At 53.5% G+C, this 16,676-nt stretch overlaps 1 protein-coding gene across 2 annotated transcripts in view; it reads right to left on the bottom strand.

Moving 5' to 3' along the window:
• ADGRE2 (adhesion G protein-coupled receptor E2) overlaps positions 1-16,676 on the bottom strand; it is a 35,596-nt gene extending 18,920 nt beyond the window's left edge. The window contains exons 1-13 of one of the 2 annotated variants that reach the window (XM_030820589.1): positions 16,464-16,676; positions 15,576-15,584; positions 13,869-13,919; positions 13,552-13,668; positions 11,719-11,874; positions 6,569-6,700; positions 5,820-5,966; positions 5,246-5,392; positions 5,112-5,158; positions 4,907-4,984; positions 4,024-4,201; positions 997-1,104; positions 413-636 (exon numbers count right to left, since the gene is read on the bottom strand). In XM_030820589.1, the coding sequence (XP_030676449.1) occupies positions 413-636; positions 997-1,104; positions 4,024-4,201; positions 4,907-4,984; positions 5,112-5,158; positions 5,246-5,392; positions 5,820-5,966; positions 6,569-6,700; positions 11,719-11,874; positions 13,552-13,668; positions 13,869-13,919; positions 15,576-15,584; positions 16,464-16,485 (1,416 nt within the window). In that variant the 5' untranslated portion in view covers positions 16,486-16,676. The remainder of the gene's footprint in view (positions 1-412; positions 637-996; positions 1,105-4,023; positions 4,202-4,906; positions 4,985-5,111; positions 5,159-5,245; positions 5,393-5,819; positions 5,967-6,568; positions 6,701-11,718; positions 11,875-13,551; positions 13,669-13,868; positions 13,920-15,575; positions 15,585-16,463) is intronic. The other variant, XM_030820590.1, reaches the window with a different exon arrangement.

The following is a 16,676-nucleotide window of genomic DNA, read 5'->3' as shown; positions in this document are numbered from 1 at the left end:
TTCGAGACCAGCCTGGCCAACATGGTGAAACCCCATCTCTACTTAAAAAAAAAAAAACAAAAATTAGCCGGGTGTGGTAGCACACACCTGTAGTCCCAGCTACTAGGGAGGCTGAAGCAGGAGAATCGCTTGAACCTGGCAGGCGGAGATTGCAGTGAGCTGAGATCGTGCCACTGCACTCCAGCCTGGCTGACAGAGCGGGACTCTGTCTCAATAAAAAAAGAACACAGGTGTGAGCTGGTGGGTCTGATGCTCAGAGATGCTTACCCAAAGCCGGCTTGGGAAGGACTGACTTTCCTGGGGAGATAATGTACCCGTAACAGAGACCCCTGAGCTCCAGGGCTGAGCTGAGCAGCAAGGCTACGCCTGGACTCAGACTATTCACCCACCACCCCACCCCACCAGCACTCACATGGTGGGAGAAGGTGAAGGTAACTGGGGAGCTGAGGTTTTGGGTGTTGTTGTTGCTCAGAAAGGCAGAGATCACATCTGAGAGCAGGATGGGGGAGCCATCCTGCAGCAAGCCTTGGTGTGTCTCATGCAGAACCACCTGCTTCTCAGGTTCCAGGACCAGGGGGGCCTCAGCCAGCAACTTGCCCATCCCTGGAATGGAGACAAGGCCCACCACAGAAGGGCCTGCGGGGCGAGGCCAAGGTTGAATCTTGGAGTAGGTTGAATCTCTGGGTCCACACCAGAGTTCCTCTGCCCTGCACAGAACTTTCTACTCAGATGGGCTACCTTCCTTTGGCTTCACCCCTCCCACACTTTCCTTCAATCTTTAGTTCTATGTGTATCACATCCTGCAGGACGAGGCCACAGTTAATATCTCGGGGTCCCCAACAAGGTCCGTTCCTCCTCAGCTGGACTCTCCTATTACAGCCCCACCCCACCCACCCCACACTTCCCTTTAATCTTTAAATCTCTTATTTTTCACATTCTTGGGCATCTTGTCCCACCATGAAGCTTCACTGACCACCTCCCCATCTCAGCCGTTACCTGGGTCACCAGATTTCTGTGCCAGATTCCAGTTCAGCTGCATCACTGCCTGATTCTGTCTCAAGGTGACATTCCTGTCTACTTGCTCCTGCACCTCCAGGGACAATTCTATGAGTTGTGGGAATTATATAAGGGGAGTTAGGTTAGGAATCGTGCCTGCAGTGGTTGATATACTATGACTTAATATATATACTATATACATATATAGTCTGAAGTTACAAAATATCGGAAGAGAATAGTGTGAGCAACTGTATATCTGCAAAATAGATAACCTAGACGAAATGGACACATCCCTAGTGACACACAAACAACTGAAACCAACTCAAGAAGAAATAGGAGATCTGAACAGACCTATAACAGATTAAATCAGTAATCAAAACCTCTCAAAACTAACAGCCCAGACCAGATGACTTCACTGGTGAGTTCTACCAATAGCTTAAGAAAGAATGAACATGAATCTTTTACCTGTTTAAAAATATGGAAGGGGAGGAAACACTATTTAAATAATTTTATGAGGCCAATATTGCTCTGATAACAAAACCAGATGAAGACATCACAAGAAAATAAAATTATAGACTAATATTTCTTATGGACATAGATGCAAAAATTTTCAGCAAAAATATTAGGAATACATTTTACCAAGGAGACTCAAGACTTATAGGAAAGTTTTTTGAGTATTTTTTTTTTTTTGAGACAAATTCTCACTCTGTTGGTCAGGCTAGAGTGCAGTGGCGTGATCATAGCTCACTGCAGTCTCCTGGGCTCAAGCAATCCTTCCACCTCAGCCTCCCAACTAGCTGGCACTACAGGTGCTCACTACCACACCCAGCTCATTTTTAAATTTTTTGTGGAGATCGTGTTTCAGTATGTTTCCAAGGCTGGGCTTGAACTCCTGGGCTCAAGCAATTCTCCCACCTTGGTGGCCTCTGACAATGTTGGGTATGAGCCACTGCTTCTGGCCTACAAAAGTGTTTCAAAGAAATAAAAGGCCCTCTCTAAATGGAAAGACAACCTATGTTCATGGATTGGAAGACTTTCTATTGTTAAGATAACAATACTCCCCCAAAGTGGTCTAGAGATTTTATTTTTAGTAAGGACAGGGTTTCGCCTTGTTGGCCAGGCTGGTCTCGAACTTCTAACCTCAGGTGATCCGCCCACCTCGGCCTTCCAAAGTGCTGGGATTACAGGCGTGAGCCACTGCCCCCGGTCAATGAATTCTTAAATATGACACCAATTGCACATGAAACAAAAGAAAAATTAGACAAATGTCTTCAAAACTTAAAACATCTATTCATTAAAGTGAAAAGATAAGAAAATGAGAAGACAATCTACAGAATGGGAGACAATATTTTGCAAATCATTTATCTCAGATGATCTGCTATCAGGATATATAAAGAATGCTTACAACTGGGCAACCAAAAGACAAACAGCACAATTAAAAATAGGCAAAGGATTTGAATAGACATTTCTCCAAAAATGACATGCAAATGGTGAGCAAACACATGAAAAGATGTTAAACATCATTGGTTATTAGGGAAGGGCAAATCAAAACCACAATGAGGTATCATCTCACTGGTGAAGCAGTGTAAATACTCAAGTTTCACTGTTTCACACCAGGGAAATTGAGGACGTGGACACATAAGAAGTTAGTTTAAGAGTGGAGATTTAATAGGCGAAAGAAAAAGAATAGCTCTGGCCGGGTGCAGTGGCTCACGCCTGTAATCCCAGCACTTTGGGAGGCCGAGGTGGGAGGATCATGAGGCCAGGAGATCGAGACCATCCTGGCTAACATGGTGAAACCCCATCTCTACTAAAAATACAAAAAAATTAGCCAGGTGTGGTGGCGGGCGCCTGTAGTCCCAGCTACTCGGGAGGCTGAGGCAGGAGAATGGCGTGAACCTGGGAGGCAGAGCTTGCAGTGAGCCGTGATCACGCCCCTGCACTGCAGTCTGGGGGACAGAGCACGACTCCTCCTCCCCTCCTCCTCTCCTCCTCTCCTCGTCTTCTCCTCCTCCTCCCCTCCTCCCCTCCTCCCTCCTCCCCTCCTCCCCTCCTCCCCTCCTCCCCCTCCTCCCCTCCTCCTCCCCTCCTCCCCTCCTCCTCCCCTCCTCCCCTCCTCCTCCCCTCCTCCCCTCCTCCTCTCCTCCTCCCCTCCTCCTCTCCTCCTCCCCTCCTCCTCTCCTCCTCCCCTCCTCCCTCCTCCTCCCCTCCTCCTCTCCTCCTCCTCTCCTCTTCCTCTCCTCCTCTCCTTGTCCTCTTCTCCTCCTCTCCGCCTCCTCCTCATGTCCTCCTCTTCCACTCCTCCTCTCCTCCTCCTCCTTATCCCCTCCTCCTCCTCATCTTGTCCACCTCCTCCTCATCTCCTCCTCCTGTCCTCCTCCTCTTCTGCTCCTCTTCCTCCTCTCCTCTTCCTCCTCCTCTCCTCCTCTCTTTGTCCTCTCCTCCTCCTCTCTGTCTCCTCCTCTCCTCTTCCTCTCCTCCTTCTCTCCTCCTCCTCTCCTCTCCTCCTGTCCTCCTCCTCCTGTCCTCCCCTCCTGCCCTCTTCCTCCTTTTTCTTCTTCTCTTTCTTCCTCTTTATCCTCTTCCTCCTCTTTCCCTCCTCCTCCTTCTCTTCATCTTCTTCCTCCTCCTCGTCCTCTTCCTCCTCCTCCTCCTCTTCGTCTTCTCTTTTTTGAGATGGGGTCTTGCCCTGTAAACCAAGCTGGAGTACAGTGATGCAATCGTAGTTCACTGCAGACTCAACCTCCTGGGCTCAAGCGATCCTTTCACCTCAGCCTCCCAACTAGCTGGGACCACAGGTGTGCCATCACATCTGTCTAATTTAAAAGATTTTTTTTTTTTTTTGTAGAGATTGAGTATTGCCATCTTACCCAGACTGGTATGTATTTCTTTTTAATCTTTTATTTTAGTTTGTCGATGAGAGTAACACTGATATACAGGTGTGGTCACTTGGCTCTGGTGGGACTGGGAAAGGAAGGAGACAGAAAACATGCAGAGCTGGAGTCTGGGGCAGACCCAGGGACGTACCTGTGCCTGCAGGATAACTGAAGTTCAAGAGCCCTTCGGAAAGGTTCTTGCTCAGGCCTCTGAGGACATCCTCTAGGCCATCCAGCAGGTGACTGGCCACACAGTGCTGCTGCAAGCGGGGCAGGGTCTCCAGGTCCCCAGGGGCCTCCAGCAGCTCATCCAGCGCCTGTAAGATGCTCTAGAGGGATGTGGACACAGACGTAGTGAGCCATGGGCCAGAGGGCCTGTACGAAGACTCCAACTGCTCAGCCCCAGGGAACAGATCCTAGAGACTGTCTATCTGGGGGATGAAGATGGCATTGGCGGCTGGGCGCTCACACCTGTAATTCCAGCACTTTGGGAGGCCGATGTGGGTGGGTCACAAGGTCAGGAGATCGAGACCATCCTGGCCAACATGGTGAAACCCCGTCTCTACTAAAAACACAAAAATTAGCCGGGCGTGGTGGCGTGCACCTGAAATCCCAGCTACTCAGGGGGCTGAGGGAGGAGAATCGCTTGAATCCGGGAGGCAGAGATGGCAGTGAGCTGAGATCGGCCCACTAAACTCTGGACTGGCGACAGAGTGAGACTCCGTCTAAAAAAAAAAAAGACATTGGATGGGATTCCCTAGGTGATTCTTGACTCTGATGTATGGCCCCTCAGAGGCCAACACTTCTCTGCAATATCAATGCTGACCTCAACCCGAAGTCCAGGGAAAGCAAGAGGAAAGATATTAAGTGCACTTGGGTGTCCAATAGCTTCCACCAGCCCTGAAAGATGCCGGGAGTCAGACCAGCACCCACTGCATTGGGGCCTGTCCCCTCCCAGACCCAAACTGCCTCAGGCCGCTGTGGGATGCAGCCAACTTCCTCCCCCGCCCCCTTGCCCTGGGTCCTGCCCTTACCTGGATGGAGCTCTTGGCCAAGCCTGGCTCGTAGTCTCTGCGCAGATCCTGGACTTTGTCAAAGAAGCGGGAGAGGCTCTTGGGAGAGGACAAAAGAGGGGGTTAGGGAGCCTCTCAGGTGAATGGGGAGCTCAGGGCAAAGGGTGCACACAACGAGCTGTGTGGATGGAGTTCCTTCTTCCTGGTCCCTGCGGGGGCCACTCACCTGGCTGTGGACTCCAGGGGGCGGGGTCCAGGTGGGGAAAGTCATCTCTGCAGGGAACAAGACAAGCGGCTCATTAGGCGGGAGTGTGTCAGTGTGTGTGTTGGGGGTGGGGAGCTTCTAGGGTCAGGTCATACCTTCACAGACAGTGTCCTTTTGTTTATTCGGGATTCCGTGTTTGGGCTTCCAGCCTGGGCGGCAGCGGCAGCTGTATGAACCCAAGGTGTTGAAGCAGACGGTGGAGCTGTCACACTGATGCTGCCCAGAGCTGCACTCATCCACATCTGAGGACAGGAAGAAGGGGGTCAGGCCCTGTCCCAGCCTGGAGAGGGTCCTGTCTCCTGTCTGTGCCCCCAGCTCGTTCTTCCCGGCATTAGTGCCCCCCTTGGAGAGGTGGACGCTGGGTTACGGAAGCGTGGAGAGGCCTGGGCACAGCAGGTGGGCCCCGTGCAGATGTGCAGGTTATGAATATGGTGAAACGCCCTCCTCGCAGTGAGTCATCAGCTGTTGCCTGAGGTTCCCCTGATCCTCCCCGCTGAGTACCCCAGCTCCTTCCGGAGGACCCCTGCTCTTTTCTCATCTAGACTCAGAACAAACGCCTGGCACAGCCGGGCACCTCCAGCGCTCAGTCTGCTTGGTTTGTGTGGGCGCCGTTGAACATGTGATCAGATGTTTGTGGGTCTCTGGGAATGTGGGATCTGAGCTCTCGACCTTCACAGACGGTATTGTTTGGGCCATTGGGAGACCCCGGAATCGGTTGCCAGCCCGGGCGGCAGCGGCACTGATAGCTGCCCACGTTGTTGAGGCAGTGGGTGGAGCTGTGGCACGGGTTTTGTCCGGAGGTGCATTCATTCACATCTGAGGACAAAGCCAGAGGGTCAAACTCTGTCCCTGACCAGCCCGGGCCTGCCCTCCACTCTGCACCCACTTCCCTATCTTTTCATTACCCCAGACTGAAGACCATTATTGCACGTGCTGCCACTTGGTGACCTTCAACTTCACCTTCAAAGCATCTTACAATGGTCTTCCTACCAGGTGGGCACAGCAGGGACCATGGTCCCCAGTTTATAGGAGGTGAAACCAAAAGGGAAACTGAGTCATGGGAGCTAGACTTCCATGACTAAAAACTAAAAACTCTCATCTGCTCCCTCCCTGGTCATAGTGGAGGTTCCCCTTCTTAGAAGTGGAAGTGACACCTTCTTCCACTCGCACCTGACAGATGAGGAAGGGGTGAGGTCTGGGGGCCCACAAGGGCACTCCAAGCCCCGAAGGCCCTGCCGCCTCCCTGCTGTGTGGCGGGACCTTCCTGGGAGGTGACTCCTTAGGCAGGGGCTTAGCAGGTCCTTGACTTTGTGGGAACCTGTGGCTCTTCTCCCTCCTCCTCAGCTGCTTTGCAGGACCTGCCTCGGCTCCATCCCCAGCTCCTGTCCAGCCTCACAGCGTCTTCCTGGGGCCTCTACCTGTGCAGAGCTTCGGGTCCTCAGGTTTGATCTTGAAGCCAGGCAGGCACTGGCAGGCGTAGCTGCCGAGAGTGTTGACGCAGGTGCCGTAGCTTTTACAGAGCCTTGGATTCTGCTGACATTCGTCCACATCTGCAAGAGGAAGGAGAGGGTGAAGGATGCCCGTAGCTGTGAGCAGCTTTCAGGGCTGAGGGTCCACCATGTTTCCTGGCACGGAAGCATCTGGAAGGCACCACTGTCTCCTCCCTTTTCCAATCCACACAGAGGCATCCTATGGTGAGGGTGGTGGTTCAGGCCCTCTGTTGTCCAGATGTGGCTGGAAGCAGCCAAGTCCTCCCCTTCTCCTCTGCCTTCCTGGGCAGCTCCAAGCTGGGGTGTCCCAGCCATCTGCGTCCCAGCCTGAGGATTCCGGGCAAAGGCCAGGGTGGGGCCTTCCTGAGAACCAAATGCAGGGGACATGCCGTGCGCCTGGGCAGGACACGTCTTGGTTCCCAACGGTGGCCCTGGGCCTGACTCCCCCAGGACGGCAGCTCGCTGGCCAAATTCTCAGAATCCTGGTGGCCCTAGCAGGATGGCGCTCTCCCATCCACACTAGATCTGAGAGCCCAGCTTCACGGGCATGGGCCAAGACCCCTCCCTGAGCCAGGGCCCCCGCGATGCAGCGCAATAGCAGGGGTGGGGAGAGCGAGGGTTGATGCGGGACAGGCTAGGGCTGCCCGGACAGGGGGCACCAGGCTGGGGTGGACAGTGGGGGCTGATGTCCAGCCAAGCAGCCCCAAGTCTACAAAGATGCTTTTTTCTGATCCCCAGGAAGGGATCTATGGATATGGAAATAGCAGGATATGGTGAGAATCCACATCTGAGCAGAGCTGGCCATGAGCGGGGGCTTGTGGCTAGAGAGGGCACAGGTGCTGATGGGTGAGGGGTGGCAGATGTATCTGTCCTCTCATCCCTTGTCATTCCACCAGGGACGGAGACCTGTGGGCCCTGCTGAATGGGGTTCAAACTTCCATCTCTGTCCTCGAGTGGTCCAGACCAGGAGTGACCATGGGAGAGGATCAGGCCTGGGGCGACGGCCCCCAGCCTCTAGTCCAGGCTAGAGCCGCTTCCTTCATCCAACCCTCTGAGTGCGGTTTTTGTTTTTTTGTTTTTTTTTTGGAGACAGCATCTCTGTCTGTCACTCAGGCTGGAGTGCAATGATGTGATCTCAGCTCACTGCAACCTCTGCCTCCCAGGTTCAAGCGATTCCCCTGCCTCAGCCTCCTGAGTAGCTGGGATTACAGGTGCATGCCACTGCGCCCGGCTAATTTTTGTATTTTTAGTAGAGACAGGGTTGCACCATGTTGGTCAGGCTGCTCTCGAATTCCTGACCTCAAGTGATCCTTCCACCTTGGCCTCCCAAAGTGCTGGGATTCCAGGCATGAGTCACGGCGCCTGGCCCTCTGCATCCATTTGTGGGGTCCATGTCACCCTGCCCACACCTGGCCACAGCATCCTCCCAAGCTTTGGTCACTGGAGGTGCGTTCAGGCCCAGGAATTATCAGGGTGGGTCACGGTGGAGCCTTGGATGGGGAAATGGATGAGGGCTAAACGGCCAGGAAGGCAGTCAGGAGGCATCTTCTCCAAGCAAGGTTGTTGGCTGGAGACAGTTGTCCTGTCCTTGAGATTCCCTCCTCCTGAGTTTCTGACAGGGTTTTGGGGTTCATTATGGTAGGGTTGGGTGTCAGAGGGGTTCCCGGTACGGCTGAGCTCATGTGAGCCCCAGTGGCAGCAAGTCTCATCCTGGCAGTCCCCGGCGATGGCGGAGAGGATGGAGACTGTACTGGAATGCACCACCACACTCCTCCATGTCATGAGCCCATGAAATATCCTGAGTGCCAGCCCCCTTTTGTTTTATGCAAATAAGATGCCAGATGGGCAGGGGGATGTTCCAAGCTTCTGAAGTGGCCCCCTGTGGAGGGTCCCCAGTCTCAGGGTTGGGACAAAGACGGGTGATCAGGTGCCTAGGATGGCCCTGAGACGCCTGGAGACAGTGGGGTGAGGAGTGGAGGGAGCCACCCGAGGTCTCTGGCCTGGATGTCAGAGGCCCCATGGGCTGTGACACTGGGTGCACGTGTCCTCAGGTGCAATAGCGAAGCCTGGAGTGCTGAGGGTTAAAGGGAGGGGCCCAGGCCCCTCTGAGCTTCTCACCTCTGGTGATAGGTCCTGCTCCAAACCAGCAGCCTACTGGCTCCATCACCTGCCTTGATGTCCGTGGAGGTCCCTCTATCCCCTCAGCCCTGCTGTCCGTGTCTCTGCCCAGCTGCCTGACTGAGTCCCCTTCTCTCAGCCCAGGCCTGTTTCTAACACAGCAACACACCTCCTCCATAACCACAACCACCATCCCATGCAGGGGGCTCATAGCAGCGGGTGGGTAGCACCCCTAGCCGGGGCACCCTGGGAGGAAACCATGATCACCCAGTACAGTTGTGCAGGTTGCTCGCTGCACAAATATACTGGGCCAATGAGATGAGCAGGGGCTGAAAACCAGCCCACTCTTTGTCAAATGTGTCCACCGGGAGAGGGGAATCTTTTTCCAGTTCACATGAAGACACTGTCCTCTGGCCAAGTCACATGCATGTGGGGTAACACGGTGTCCACTCGAAAGGGGCCCCTGGGGACTAGCAGTGTGGCGGACAGAAGCCTCCTTCTGGGCTCCACGCAGGTGTACGTCCCAGGTACGTGCATCTCTGCCTTGTCCCCCACCCTACCTCCCTCTTTGTCCCTCTGCGCTCTGCCTGACTGCAGGGCAGGAGGGGTGGGGCTGGGATCTGGGCTGCAGGCCCTTTCTTCTCTCTGTAGTCTGAGTCTCATCACTTCCCACCTCTGCGCCACTCCTCTTCCTGATCTCGGTACCCTGCACTAACTCCCTCTCTTTGAATGAGTCTCAGCTCCCAGCTGCCCACTGCTGGCTCCCATCTGCCCCTGCGAATCCTGGAAGCCCCTCCCCTGCACAACCAGCTTCCCTGGAAAATAGGCAAAGCCTGGAGTCCCAGTTTCTCCTGGCCTGAGCTGTGGCCTCAAGCAAGACCATAGCAAAGGCTGTGGCCTCTGTGCAGGGTTAGAGCCTTGCAGCTGCTCTCTGATCTCGCACCCTATGGATACCCATCCTGGGGGCGCATCAGATCAGAATTACAATAAAATCCCCAATAGCTATTGCTGATAGAGCACATTCTGCAAGCCAGGACCTTTTAAAGTGCTTCTTTTTTTTTTTTTTTGAGACGGAGTCTCGCTCTGTTGCCCAGGCTGGAGTGCAGTGGTGCAATATCGGCTCACTGCAACCTCCACCTCCTGGGTTCACGCCATTCTCCTGACTCAGCCTCCCGAGTAGCTGGGATTACAGGCGTGAGCCACCGCACCTGGCCTTTTTTTTTTTTTTTTTGAAATGGAGTCTTGCTCTGTCACCTAAGCTGGAGAGCAGTGCTGTGATCTCGGATCACTGCAACCTCTGCCTCTCAGGTTCAAGTGATTCTCGTGCCTTAGCCTCCTGAGTAGCTGGGATTACAGGCATGCACCATCACACCTAGCTAATTTTTGTATTTTTAGTAGAGACAGGGTTTCGCCATGTTGGCCAGGCTGGTCTTGAACTCCTGACCTCAGATGATCCACCTGCCTCAGCCTCCCAGAGTACTAGGATTTCAAATGTGAGCCACTGTGCCCAGCCTGTTAAATACTCTTGTAGGTAAATGCCATTACTCCCCTTTTACAGATGGGAAAACTGAGGTGCAAGGTTAAAGTAACTTGTCCAAGGTCTGCATTTAACAAAAGTCAAAGCTACTTTTGTTTTTATCTTTAAAAGATAAGGACTCAGCCTGGGTGTGGTGGCTCACAGAGTGAGACTGCGTCTCAAAAACAAACAAACAAACAAAACAAATAAAAGATAAGGACTCTTTCTTCCCCTTGTCTATATTTTTGTTTTTGTAGAGATGGGGTCTTCATATGTTACCCAGGCTGGTCTTGAACTCCCGGCCTCAAGTGAAGTGATCCTCCCACCTTGGCCTCCCAAAGTGTTGGGATTACAGGCGTGAGCCATGGCACCCGACCTATTTTTTTTTTTTTTTTTTGAGACACAGTCTCACTCTGTCGCCCAGGATGGAGTGCAATGGCGCGATCTCGGCTCACTGCAACCTCCGCCTCCCAAGTTCAAGCGATTCTCCTGCCTCAGCCTCCCGAGTAGCTGGTAGCTGGGATTACAGGCACGTGCCACCACGTCTGGCTAATTTTTGTATTTTTAGTAGAGACGGGGGTTTCATCATGTTGGTCAGGCTGGTCTCAAACTCCTGACCTTGTGATCCACCCGCCTTGGCCTCCCAAAGTGTTGAGATTACAGGTGTGAGCCACTGTGCCTGGCCAGTTCTTTTTTCATGTAATGTTTTTAATTTTTTTAAATCCTGCCTCCAAGAAAGCTTTGGTTTGATTTTTTCTTTTCTTTTCTTTTATTTTTTTTTTTTTGAGACAGGATCTTGCTCTGTCACTCAGGCTGGAGTGCAGGGGCTTGATAATGGCTCACTGCAGCTTTGACCTCCCAGGCTCAAGCAATCCTCCCGCCTCAGCCTCCTCAGTAGCTGGGACTACAGGCACAGGCCGCTATGCCTGGCTAATTAATTTTTTTTTTTTTTTGGTATTTTTTGTAGAGATGGGGTTTCACCCGCTTGCTCATGCTGGTCTCAAACCCCTGGGCTCAAACAATCTACCTGCCTTCGCCTCCCCTTTTATAGGGGTGGGGTCTTGCTATGTTGCTATGGGCTGGTCTTGAACTCCTGGCCTCAAGAGATCCTCCCGCCTCAGCCTCCCAAAGCACTGGAATTGCAAGCATGATAATATTATCACATCTCACATGTGGACAGCGGTTTCTGAATAAGTATCCTGGCCACTGTCATACACTTGGTTATCAGGATTTGGCCCAGGCAGCTGGTCCCAGAGTCAGCCCTTAATCCTCACCTCACGCTGCCTCTCTGGGGTGGTGGGGTAGGTACATGCACACCTGTCCCATCTCAGACCCCAGGCACTGACCCTATAACCAAGGCCCTGCTCTCTGGATGCTGCCAGAATGGCGCTGGTGACCCCAAACCTCATGGATGGAGAGTCAGAGGACGTGGGGTGCTTCTTACCTTGACACGTGTTCTCACTGTCATTCTTGAATGTTTTTGCCCCAGAAGCAAGCTCATATCCCGGGCTGCACATGCAGTGGTAGCTCCCCTCTGAGTTCTTGCAGTCTGCGAATTTTCCGCATGACACTTTTGATGGTGATGCACACTCATTGATGTCTGGAACACAACAGGACAGGGAGTCACCTCCCAAAGATGTGAGTTCCATCAGGGCAGAGACCCCTGTCCTGACTCCCCAACATGGGGCCTGCTGCTTAGTATCGTTTGGAAAGAATCTCAAGTTGCACTGCACAGGCTGTGCTGCAGCTGGAGCAAGCCGTTCCTGAAGACCATACTTGATCTCAGTTCTCCGGCTGGCATCCTAGATTTGGACACAGTGAACAGTGCTGAGGTGTGGGATGGACAGGAAGCTCCACATCCCCATCCCCAGTCTTTTTGTAAAAATTTAAACCCCATGGCGGCCGGGTGCAGTGGCTCACGCCTGTAATCCCAGCACTTTGGGAGGCTGAGGCAGGTGGATCCCCTGAGGTCAGGAGTTTGAGACCAGCCTGGCCAACATGGCAAAATGAGCCGGGCATGGTGTTGCATGCCTGTAATCACAGCTATTTAGGAGACTGAGTCAGGAGAATCACTTGAACCTAGGAGGTGGAGGTTGCAGTGAGCCGAGATCGGGCCACTGCACTCCAGCCTGGGCAACAGAGTGAGACTCTGTCTCAAAAAAAAAAAAAAAAAAAGGAAGAAGAAACTGAAGGGGGAGAAGTAAGAAGTGAATAGGCATGGCTTCCTGGAGAGAGAGAAGCTGGGTGCTCAGGAATCTGGAGTCTGTGCCTCAGTTTACCGTTAAGACTGGGAAGGGGGTATATTCTGGCCATGGATTTTTTTCTCCCTTATTTTTCTTTCTTTTTTCTTTTTTTTTTTTTATGAGACAAAGTCTTGCTCTGGTCACCCAGGCCAGAGTGCAGTGGCTCAATCTTGGCTCACTGCAACATTCACCTCCCAGGTTTAAGTGATTCTTCTGCCTCAGCCTCCCGAGTAGCTGGGATTAGAGGTGACCGCCACCACCCCCCGCCCCGGCTAATTTTTTGTGTTTTTAGTATAGAGAGGAGGTTTCACCATGTTGGCCAGGCTAGTCTCGAATTCCCAACCTCAAGTGATCTGCCCACCTCGGCCTCCTGAAGTGCTGGGATTACAGGCATGACCCACCGTGCGGGGCCTATCTCCCTCCCTCCCTCCCTCCCTCCCTTCCTTCCTGCCTCCTTTCCTCTCCCTCTGCCTCCCCTCCCCTTCCAACTCTCCCTCCCCATCCCCCTCCCTTTCCCCCTTACCCCTTCCCCTCCCCCTCCCCCTCTTCCCCTCCCCCTCTCCCTCTTCCCCTCCCTCTCCCTCTTCCCCTCCCTCTCCCTCTCCTTTCCTTTCCGAGACAGGATCTCATTCTGTTGCCCAGGCTAGAGTGCAATGGTGCAGTCATGGCTCACTGCAGCCTCAAACTCTTGGGCCCAAACAGTCCTCTCCCCTCAGTCTTCTGAGTAGCTGGACTCCAGGTGTGTGCCACCATGCCCGGCTATTTTGTGTATTTTTTGTAGAGACAGGGTCTCTCCATGTTGCCCAGGCTGGTCTCAACCTCCTGGCCTAAAACGATCTGCCCACCTCAGCCTCCCAAAGTGCTGGGATTACAGGCGTGAGCCACCACGCCTGCCCTCTTTTTCTTTTCTCTGGCCATGACGGTAGTCTGGAAGGTAAGGCTGTGGCCCCTCACAACAACCTCTGTCCCCCACTGGCACTGGGCAATGCCTCATAACCGCGGATGTCCCCTGCACTGCCCTCAAGCCTCTGTACCGTCACAGGTCTCCGTGGGGGTGGTGATGATCTCAGAAAAAGAGCTGAACCCTGGATTGCAGCGACAGGCGGTGGCATTGACACACGAGGAGTTCTGAGGGCACCACGGGGCACAGCCTGCAAGAGCAGGGAGCATGGTCAGAAGGTGAGGGGCAAGGGGATCCACAAAAAGGGGGCCCTGGGGGGATGGGACAGGGCACTAAGTTTCCCGTGCTCAAGGCCTCTCTTTCCCTGGGCTGAAGGGGGCTGGGCGGGGCTCCAGGGCCCTCCCCTGGCTCTGGCTGTGGACTCTGCTTTCTGCTTCCCAGCAGACTCACCCCTGGAGTCCTGGGTTTCAGCTCCCAGCAGAGTCAGCCAGATACAGAATGCTGCAACAGAGAAAGGAAAGGGGGTCAGAGGGAATCCCAGGGTGGGAAAGGAGGCGTAAGGGTGATGCATTTTGTGGGAGGAGGATGCTGACCCCTCTCAGGCTCAGATCTTGTCCGTTGTTCAAACAGAGTGAGCAGATGTCATGTCCCACTCGGATGCTCAAAGCCAGAGAGTCTGTCACCCTGTCCTCATGGGGGTAGGTTTTGTTTTGTTTTGTTTTGTTTTGTTTTGTTTTGTTTTGTTTGACACAGGGTCTCGCTCGGTCAACCAGGCTGGGCTGCAGAGATGCGATTATAGCTCACAGCAGCCTCCAATTCCTAGGCTCCAGCGATCGCCCTGCCTCAACCTCCTAAGTAGCTGGGACCACAGGTGTGCACTGCCATATTTTAAATTTCCTTCCTTCCTTCCTTCCTTCCTTCCTTCCTTCCTTCCTTCCTTCCTTCCTTCCTTTCTTCCTTTCTCTCTCTCTCTCTCCCCCCTGCCTCTCTCTCTCTTTCTTTCTTTTTGAGGCAGTCTTGCTCTGTCGCCCAGGCTGAAGTACAATGGTGTGATCTCGGCTAATTGCAATCTCTACCTCCTGGGTTCAAGCAATTCTCCTGCCTCAACCTCCCAAATAGCTGGGACTACAGGCACCCATCACCATGCCTGGCTAAGTTTTTGTATTTTTAGTAGAGATGGGGTTTCACCATATTGGCCAGGCTGGTCTCGAACTCCTGACCTCAGGTGATCTGCTGGCCTTGGCCTCCCGAAGTGCTAGGATTACAGGTGTGAGCCACGGCTCCCAGCTCAAAAATTTTAAAATAATTTATTTATTTTTATTATTTATTATTTTTTTGAGACGGAGTCTCCCTTTGTCACCCAGGCTGGAATGCAGTGGTGCAATCTTGGCTCACTACAACCTCCACCTCCTGGGTTTAAGTGCTTCTCCTGCCTCAGCCTCCTGAGTAGCTGGGACTACAGTCATGAGCCACCACGCCCAGCTAATTTTTGTATTTTTTAAGTAGAGATGGGGTTTTACCATGTTGGCCAGGCTGGTCTCAAACTTCTAACCTCAGGTGATCTGCCCCCCGTGGCCTCTCAAAGTGCTGAGATTACAGGCATGAGCCAGCGTGCCTGGCCAAAAAAATTAAAAACAATTTAAAAAATTATTTTAGAGACAGAGTCTGGCTCTGTTGCCTAGGCTGATCTTGAACTCCTGGCCTCAAGCGATCCTCCTGCCTCAGCCTCCTGAGCTTCGCTTGGGGGTGGGCTTTAAGGAACTGAAGAGTAGGGAAGGGCCATGAGCCTGGTGGGGGTCTCAGCTCCAGCTGCCGCTCTTCTGACTTGGGGGGTGTCTGGTGTGCCTGAGCATTTACTGCCATCTTCATTTCTTTAGGTAAAAATGAAGGCATGGTCAGGCACAGTGGCTCAGGCCTGTAATCTCAGCAGTTTGGGAGGCCCAGGTGGGCAGATTACCTGAGGTCGAGAGTTCGAGACCAGCCTGCCCAATATGGTAAAACCCGGTCTCTACTAAAAATACAAAACATTAGCTGGGCGTGGTGGCAGGCTCCTGTTACCCAACTACTTGGGAGATTGAGGCAGGAGAATCGCTTGAACCCAGGAGGCGGAGGTTGCAGCAAGCTGAGATCATGCCACTGCACTCCAGCCTGGGCGACAGAGCAAGACTCCGTCTCAGAAAAAAAAAAAAAAAAAAAAAAAAATGATGGCGCTGGATCCCCCAGGCTCTAAGACACCCTGGACTCACATGCTCCCTCAGGGACACAGGTGCACACGCCACAACCGCCGCCAGCCTTGGCGGCCCGTCCTGAAACCCAGTGGTGATATTTCACCCCGGGCGCCCCTCCCACAGGAAAACGCTGTGGCCGCCTGTTGGGGTGCATGTGGAGACGCGGTTCCCAGGGCTCAGGGGGTTCCCCTTCCCAACACATGTCCTGGGGGACCCTCCTCAGGTCACCAGGAGTTTTAGAGATGGGGACCTAGGGATCTCCTTGCTGTTCACCAGAGAGAGAGACAAAGAGGCAGAGGTGGAGAGAAAACAGATTAGAGAGATAGAGAGACTGAAAGAGAGACAGAAGAAGAGAGAGAGACAGAGAGAGAGAGAGAAAGAGAGGGAGAAGCTGGGGGTATCCTGCAGTGGAGAAGTCCTGGCCTCTATTTTCCCCGCCCGCTCATGTCTTTCTATGTGCTATATTAAGAGCAGTGGCTCTGGGGTCCCAGCACTCACTTTTTGCCCCTTTCCTTCCCCCGTGCCTCAGTTTCCCCTCTTAGGGAGCAGATGCCAAATTGGCTCCAGTAGAAGGCTTGAGGATACCTCCGGGCAGGGTAGCAGGCTCCGAGAGTACCCTGGAGTTCCTGCCGGGGTGTGGGGGTGCCCAAGCATCACCAGCCCCTCTCGCCGTGTGCCCGTGAGTGCCTGCTTGACAAAGTGGCTTCCTCCATCGCAGGTCCCACAGCCACCAGCGGCGCCTCCTGTTTCTCAGACGCAGCCAAGGGGTCCCGCTGGAGCTTCCTCGCCCCTCCTAGCGGGGCCCCAAAGTACTTACCAAGAAAGACGCGGCCTCCCATGGTTCGAGCTGCCGGCAGGAGCAGCAGGGGAAAGAGTGAGTGGGACAGGGCTGTCCCGTCTCCACAGGCTGGGCAGCTGTGCGGGCTGTCTCGAGGCCAGGACTTTATGAAGGAGGGGGTGCGGACAGCCGCTGGCCCAGGGCCCTCCCCGGAACTGGCGGTGCAGCTGGAAGCCAGCAGGAAAGTGCAAT

The sequence above is a fragment of the Nomascus leucogenys genome, chromosome 10, assembly GCF_006542625.1.
Source record: "Nomascus leucogenys isolate Asia chromosome 10, Asia_NLE_v1, whole genome shotgun sequence".
Lineage (NCBI taxonomy): Eukaryota > Metazoa > Chordata > Mammalia > Primates > Hylobatidae > Nomascus > Nomascus leucogenys.
The sequence above is the reverse complement of the archived record's forward strand: the minus strand, read 5'-3'. Positions and strand labels throughout refer to the sequence as shown.